The sequence below is a fragment of the Marmota marmota genome, unplaced genomic scaffold, assembly GCF_001458135.2.
Source record: "Marmota marmota marmota unplaced genomic scaffold, marMar, whole genome shotgun sequence".
Lineage (NCBI taxonomy): Eukaryota > Metazoa > Chordata > Mammalia > Rodentia > Sciuridae > Marmota > Marmota marmota.
Window position 1 is genome coordinate 2,653,409 of NW_026000119.1, and position 8,553 is coordinate 2,661,961.

Consider the following 8,553-nt stretch of genomic DNA (forward strand, 5'->3'; position numbering starts at 1 on the left):
GGGGGGGGGGAGGGGGGGTTATCAGGTATTGAACTCAGGGGTGCTAAACCACTGAGCCACATACCCAGCCCAAATAATATGTTTGAAAACCAACTTGGAGCTTTTTTCTTCTTCTTTTTTTTTCCCCCCTTTTTTGTGGTCCTGGGGATTGAATCCAGGCCCTTGTGCATGGGAGTTAAGCTCTCTACCAACTGAGCTATATATATCCCCAGCTCTTTGGTGGATATTTTTAAAACTATAAGTAATTTGAGGTAGATGGTGTTCTCTATACTATTACTGGAACATGGTTTTTGTGTAATTTACTTGTTGGTTTGTGTACTTTTTAGAGGGAGATTTATCTTACTTGGTGATCCTTCTCTCAAATACTGGAAAGTTTACTTGATTACATTTTAATCACTTTTATATAATGTGTAGTGCTATACTTTATCAAATTGGTAGAGTATTTTTGTTTTTTTTATTTTTGCTTTCATATTATTTTCCCCTTTGTATGATTTTGATAAACATTTTATTATAAAAATGTTATAACAGAAGTAGTGCTAATATTTCACCCCTACATATATGAAACCCAAACTGTTTCTGCGTTTTAGAAGAAAGGGGAATCGTTATTTATTGAAATCTTCTATGTGTCTTATTTTAGAAATACTTTTTTTCCTTTTTTGTTACTTTTGAAATCAACCATAGTCACTAAAGAAGTTGAATAACTTTTCCTAAAAATACTGATGAATTTTTAAAAGCATACTAAATTTTGAGGATTAATAAAATGCATATATAAAGGATTACTTTTCCAGGAGCTCATTAAATTTTTGCAAAATTGTCTAAGATTTTATAGATTAAAAATTAATTTTCAAGTGGCCAAGTCTCCAATAAAACAAATCTTGGAGAGTATTAAAGCCTCTTTATTTTTGGAATACTATGCAATGATCAGCTAAAATGGTTTTAACTAAATGCCTCAGCCTCATTTACTATAATCACTTGTTCTTAAATGGCCATTTTTCAATCTTGTTATTTTAGTTTTAATGTCTAGATTATTGATGTGTAAAGATTCAGGCTTCTAATAGTGGTAAAAATGTTGGCAGTTCTAGCAATGTACATTTTGGCCTCAGGTCTTGATTTTTTATTGTAGATGCTGTTGCATGAAAAAGCAGAGGCTTTGCAAGAAGAAGTAGAAGAATTATTGAGATTGCCTTCTGATTTGCCTGATGTCGAGGCATCTTCCAGTGAAAAGGCATGAAGCTATCTGATGCACATTTTCAAATATGAATTATTTATTACATATATTTTATTAAAGAGTCCTTATGCTTTACAAATGAAATATACTTAAATTATGCATTAAGAACTATGGATAATATTTGAATATAATGCTCATATTTACAGTAACCTTCTACTAATAATCCATCTTCTTCAACATTTACACATTATTTCTCTGTTCAAAATCTATAGCGTCCACCACAAAATGAATTCAAACTGCCACAACATATCTTCAAGCTTCCTTTGTAGTCATATCTTTTATTATTCTCTTACCTTTGTTGGATTTTTTTTTTTTTTTTTGGTGGTGGTGCTGGGACTTGAACCCAGGGCCTTGTGCTTGCAAGGCAAGCATTGTACCAACTGCGCTATATCCCCAACCCCACTTTTTTTTTTTTATTTGTTTTGCTGTGGATTGAACCCAGGACCTTGTTCATGCAGAGCATATGCTCTACCACCGAACTACACCCCAACCCTCTCTTACCCATTTCTTCCTTCAAACTGGATTATTTGAAATTCCCAGAACTTTCCCTGTGATTTTTCAAACCCATCATTTTCTACCTGAAGCTGGATCACTAGGGACATGCCCTCAAAGAAGATATTGGGATCCTAACCCCTCCTCTCTCTCTGCTTTCTGGCTGCCATGAGCTATCCTCCACCCTGCACTCCCACAATGATGTACTGTGCTGCTACCAGCCCAAAACAATGGCCAAACAACCACAAACCGAGACCTCTGAAACCATGAGCCAAAATGAATTTTCCCTCCTTTTTAAGTTGATTTATCTCAGGTATTTGTCATAGTGATAGAAAGTTGACTAACATGGTATTAACACTAAAGGATATTGAAGCAGTTTAGTTCTAGAAAAGTAGATCAGTGGGAACAGATGGAGAATAAAATAGACCCAAATATTTTTACGAATTTATAATAAACATGGTTTTTCATTTTTGAGTGATTAAAAACCCAAGGATATCTAGTTTAAGCAAAAAGGGATATTTAGCCACCATATTCTCAAACTGGGGGCAGCAACAAACCTACCCTTAGGGCAATTAGAATCAGCGAAGCTTAACACCATCAGTACTTGCCACCTGTCCTCTGTCAGGCAAATTAAGACTGACTTACATATAGATTCAAGACCAAAGCACAAAGATCTCACTGCTGCCAATTTCAGTTAGGAAAAAAAAAATCTGGAAAAAGCTATTAGTGGTCAGTTGGGTCCATTTCCCACCCCTATGACCAGGGTATAGAATTTTGATGATTTTTCCAGAAGACAGGAAGTGGTGGTAAATGAAGAAAATAATAGGTAGTACAGGTGATACTTCAAGTCATAGTGGAAAATGTGGGTCACTCAGTGAATAGAGTTGGAATAAATGGCTACTTCACCATTTAGAAAAATATTAAATCTACTTATCTCAGACTTAATTTAAATTTTATGTATATCACATTCAGATTTGAAATTTTTGTTGCTGTCATCTGACTGCACTAACACATCAAGGAAGGTACCTGTAGTTCCTTCATATTAAATTTCAAAACATTAAAATGTTGGGAATTCCAATGTGGTATCAGGTTTTCCTTTTTCAATGTTTTTAAGTTGTAAGTCAGCCTGTCCATTTCTAGGATGCCTAATTCCATTAAGCTCTTTCTAATGGCCACACTTGTTTTGCTTTGCCCTATAAACTTAAACAACCACCACCCAAACAAAGCTTTTCTGTGGAGCACACCCAAGCTTTGGTCAAGTATAAGCCTTTTCAAACTTAGTTATTCTCTCAGCAAATCTCCACACTGATTTTTTTTTTTAGGAAGGACTGATGGAAAACCCTCCTTGGCTTTATGCTTCCATTTTCAAGAACCTTCCCATACAATCATCACTGCAGTTTCTGAACTCCATCTCACTGTGACAAGAAGTAACACCAAGCATTACACATAAGCATTGTTATACTTGATTTTCTTTGATAATTTCCAATAACATGATCATAGTGATGTGTGTATTTTCTATGGTACTCTCAATGATAAGTTAATAAACAATAAACTTCCATTTATTGAAGGCTTGCCATGTGCCAGCACTATGCTAAATCCTTTGGATAGTACTATTTAGATGATTCCTTACTGACATCTAAGATGCTATTTTTTTTTTTTTAGGCATAAACAGGTTTGTTTAGGATGATAAATATACATTCAAGGGAGAATGCAGGCCTCCTCGAGAGTGAGAAGCCATGATGTTATTTTTTTACCCTATGTTACAAATAAAATGTGGCCTGCCTGGAACCCACCATTAATAAGTGACAACCTGGACTCAAACCTGATCACACTGATTATTCTGTTGATTGTGCACATTGCAACAAGCTACCCAACAAATATTTGGAAAGTTGTGGGTCAAGATGGCAGGCTGAACATATCTGTTTACTCTTCCATCTGTCTAAAACCCTATGAAATAATTACAAAAAAAGATATGAAACATAGCTTAAGTATATAGTAGAGGTGGGGGAAAACAATGAAGATGGGCACTAACACACAGTTGTGATGATTAAAGAGCCAATTGGAACATCCAGGCCATAGGTCTTACTCCCTTTGTTGATGCAGAATAGCACATTTTTATAGAAGCTGCATTTTCTACATAAGCTAAGGCAGTGTTGAGGAGGGTTCTCTATGGAATCCATAAAGGAGAAAAAGACAGATGACCTCCTCCTACCCACAAGAAAAGATATTGGCACACGCTCTCAGCATGTTAGCACAATCTGATAACAGCAAAAGCAGAGAACAGGGATTCTCAGGTGCTAAGTTTCACAAACAACCAAGAATGCCAAATATTAAGGAGGAAATGGTGGATTGGATTCTGTTTTAGTTGAACCAAACACATTAGATAATTAAACTTCCCCAAAATGAATTATATGCACATACATAGATATAGCATTAGAAGCTTTAAAGTTTGTACCAAAACCAATGAGTAACCTGGCAGCACAATATGCTTGTAGTGTCTGGTGTTTAAAGTTCAAAATATTATACATTTTAGTATTTGTTTCATTTCTTCTGAGTATTCTAAATAATTAACCTGGGTTTGTTTTTTTCTGTTTTAAGAATTTAACTTAAATGTGTGTGATTCTTGGTGTGATAGGCATAATAACAACCTGCCCAGACATGTTTGCCTTATAATAACTGAACCTATAAATTTGATATGTGGTTAGGTTGCAGATGGAATTAAGGTTGCCAATTAGGTGACTGATGATGGCAAGGTTATCTTGAATTATCTGGGTGGGCCCAATGTAGTCACAAATGACCTTGTAAGTGAAAGAGGTGACAGGAGAGTCAGAATGATATGATGAAAGATTCCCCAGCCATTGATGACTTTGAAGATGGAAGGAGACCTTGAGGCAAGGAATGAATAGTGCCTCTGGAAGCTGGAAAGGGCAAGAAATTGATTCCCTTCTAGGGCCTGCAGAAAGAAATACAGTCCTGCTTATACCTTCTGTTAGCCTACTGAGACCTTTCTAGACTTCTGACTTTCAGAATTGTAAGATAACAAATTTGTATTGTTTTAAACCACTGCACTTTGTGCTAATATGTTACAGCAGCAATAAGAAACTAATACATCTGAAAATTGCTCTCTGGCATCTCTATGGAACACAATTAGAAAATCACCATTTGGGGGGGATTCTTTCTGGTTATTAGCACATGAGCAATTATGCCCATGAAAGGGTATTTTGTGTTTCTAAAAACTCTATGGAAGTTAACTATGATAAATACCGACCATTTTTATAAATTATAATTTTCTCTAGTGAAATGGTTTCTTTTTTACTTATCCTAACAGCAGCTTATATAAAATGTTAAAGTTCTATCCCTGATTAAAACAAAGCAACAAAAGAGATCCAATTACTGCAGAGAACTGGACATTTGAATCCTTCTGAGGAGTTTTATGAGCCATCTAATCTAGGACATCTTATAATTTTTTTTCTCTTTAAAATGGGCAGAAAGTATATTATCATAATAAAGAGATATGCATAAAGCTATGAAAATGTAGGCTAACAGCAATTTAAGTGTAAAGAACCAGCTGTTATAATGTAACATGCCAAATGATTTTCTTTTGTGGTAAAATACAATATTACTGTATGGTAGCACATACAGTTGGGGAAATTTTCACAGACAATAGACTTCTCACTCTGTATAAAATACAGTAACACTGGTTTAATTCTGTATATATTTGTAAGCACTTTGAGGGTCATAATAAAATTCTGTTGTCCACCCAATAAATGAAGTTCAATATCATTTTGCTGAAATTTGTCAAAGCCATTTGAAAGCTCAATGAAAATATTTAAAATACAGTTTACTGAATAATTTCAATATATTTAGTTTGATGCTAGACACAGGTGGAAAATAAAGAGGTGGAATATCACACTGATAATTCCCTTGTTTCTTTTAGGCACAAATAAAATGACTATGTGCCAATGACAGGAACAAAATGAGACAGGGACAAATGCTGTAGACCCCAGAGACAGAGTCCTCGAGGAAGAACTGTGCAAGAAATGAACCATGAACTAGATGCTAAAAAGATAGGAGAATTCCGAATGTTGGAGACAAAGAAAGAAGGGCATCTGCAGAAGGGAGGACATAGGTACTCTTCCAGCTGAGGTGTACAAAGAGAAGGCAGTGAGCCACACCATCTATGTATTTGAGTTCTAGAAGAGGTTATGAGAAACCATAAAAAAAAATCACTCATGGTTTGTGCTGAGCCATCTCCGCTTTCTCATCTGGTCTCCCCTGTGATCAATGAAAGGCATCTGTGAAACACCTGACGGAGGAGCACACAGGTGACCACAGTGCAGGCAAAGCCATATGGAGAATAAGTTCACAACCTTGGCCTTCTTGGCTCTGTGATCTGTCGAAACTAGGACAGAAAGAAAGTGTATTTAATCTTTGTCAAAAGTAAAGCTGGACACCAAAGTGCTACGAATATTCTGTGATAACCCCATAGTGAAGGGGAAGAGGTCCAGCGTGAACCGAGATCAACTTCCATTTGTGCAGGGGTGACCAGGTGTTTCAGAGGCAAATTGAGGGATTAGGGTAGAAGACAAGGAGAGGGGTGAGCAAAGGCTGGGTTTGTTAATTGGTGCCGAACTAGCGGAAGCAAACTTCTCATATTGTTATGCTAGGAAGGACTAGAAAAGACAGAGCAAGGCATGCACACTGAGATTTATTTCCCTGAATGTTTACATTTCAAAGATGCTCTCAGGTCCTAGAGAAGCCATTCTGGCTGGTTGGAGATCAACATCTCAAAGGAAGAGAGGATTACAATGGCAAGCTTTCTAAAGGAACTGCTCTATAGCAGGTAGGAAGTTCAGGGGCCTATTAACAGGTGTAGCTGGAACAAACTATTCTCTTGGTAGTGTTGACTTCCTCAGGCAGACATTTTAACAGGGGTTGGTTCATTCTAGAGGTGTAGCCCTGAGTTTTTAGAAACTGTGTTAATCTTTGTTCTGTTGGGCATGGTGATGCTCCCCAGAATCCCATCTACTTGGGAGGCTGAGGCAGGAGGATCACAAGTTCAAGTCCAGCCTAAGCACCTTAGTGAGAATCTATCTCAAAAAAATAAAAGGAGTTAGGGATATAAGTCAGTGGTAGAGTGCCTATGTGTCCAATTCCCAATATTGAAGAAAGAAAGAGAGAGAAAGAAAGAAAGAGACAAAGAAAAAAGAAAGAAAACTATGTTAGTGTTTTTCAAGTCTTTTAGTGCAGGGGGGACAAAATTATTTGTGGCAACAATTTGTCATTTTTATAGGCCAAAATTGAGGCCTAGTTGAAAAGAGTCTATCTAAAGTTTGGTTGAGAGGAGAGTCTTTGTCACCTTCCAATATTTGTTGAAATTATCCACTTAGCTCAGTTTAACAACACATGCCACCACTAATATTGATATTTAATTCCTTTCAATCTGTGTTATAAACCTGGGTCTTGATCTCTAGTTTAACTTAATTTTAATTCTTGGGTTTTTTTCTCAGTATAATTACCAAGGAGTAGGAAGAGGGTTTTGCTGTTCTTTTGGCTCTTTAGCTCTTTGGTTCACCTTTCAGGACTCCTGTAGCAAAAGGAAAACTTTAAAAACTGGAACAACCTTGAAAAGCTCCCTCTGCCCATCACTTGACCCTGAGCAGGTGCAGTTCAGAATGACTTCAAGAGGGCTTGAACTTTTATAGGCAACATGCTGCACTTTAGTTGTCCCAGCCTGTGTAGACATACTAAATCAAAATTAAATGTTAATGATGGTGGTGGTCATGCCACTCTGCTGGGGAAATTAAAACACAGACAAGCGAAGCTCTAACAGCTGTCAGTAATCAGGTCACTGCCTTCCCCAGAGCACTGGCTGCCAAGGCTTACACCAACACCTATAATTAATGGTCCTGCTGCCAAAACAACTTGCTTTTGCCAACGTGTTGGGCCAGAAGAACATGAGTTATTTAAGGAGAAGCTGAAAGTCCTTGAGGGAAGTACAAAAAGAGGGCATGAATACATACATAGAAAAAAGTAAAAATGATCTGGTGTATGTCCCACTATATAGTGCTGAAAACAGAATGAACTTGGCAGTTGCTGAATTTACCCTTCTGCTACTATGAGCAGCCTGCACTTCAGGGGAGTCTGGCTTTCCCACAAGCTTATGGTATGTTCTTTATTGTTGTCTTTTTTTGCAACATGAGAAGATTCTAACATGCCATCAAACTACCTTGCTTGTCAAATTAGCAAAAGTAAATAATTTTTCCCATTATTTACTCCAAATGCATAATTGGTGAGCTACTGATTGTTAATGGCTAGTGGTTTCATTCACAAATAATGGCTACGGAATTCCAAGATCTGATTCAGGTCACTAGAAAGGGTAAGACCAGAGAAACCCATTTCACATTTCTGCTTGTCCATAATAAACTTCAGTGATCTTCCTTGAATGAGAAGCATGGATCCCATCATTGGTAACTTTCCCTGACTTAATTTTTGGGGGGAATTGCAGGGAAAGTGTTCCTGGTAATTCAAGTGGCTTGGAAGAAAAAGAGTTCTCTTTATTCCATATTCCATAAACCCAAATAAGTTAATAGTTTCATGTGTGTCACCATTAGGGGTAGTGAGGTCTCTCTAATAAAAAGCTCTTTTTGTTATTTAGGCAGTACCATCAAGTTAGTGATTTAAGTAGACCCAGGAGTGAACTGTCCAACTTGCTCTTGGAGGGGTAGGCATTGCTTCCTTCATAATGGAGGACTAGAAAAAGGAAATAGGAAAGCTATATCACAGATGACCACGGAAGGCTGGTGGTTTGTCTGTTCTCAGACCCATTCCTT

At 37.0% G+C, this 8,553-nt stretch overlaps 1 protein-coding gene across 4 annotated transcripts in view; it reads left to right on the forward strand.

Annotated features, from left to right (window-relative positions):
• Helq (helicase, POLQ like) overlaps positions 1–5,503 on the forward strand; it is a 47,764-nt gene extending 42,261 nt beyond the window's left edge. For all 4 annotated transcript variants that reach the window (XM_048784730.1, XM_048784729.1, XM_048784728.1 and 1 more), the window contains one exon: positions 1,124–5,503. In XM_048784730.1, the coding sequence (XP_048640687.1) occupies positions 1,124–1,231 (108 nt within the window). In that variant the 3' untranslated portion in view covers positions 1,232–5,503. The remainder of the gene's footprint in view (positions 1–1,123) is intronic.
• Positions 5,504–8,553: the final 3,050 nt, after the last annotated feature.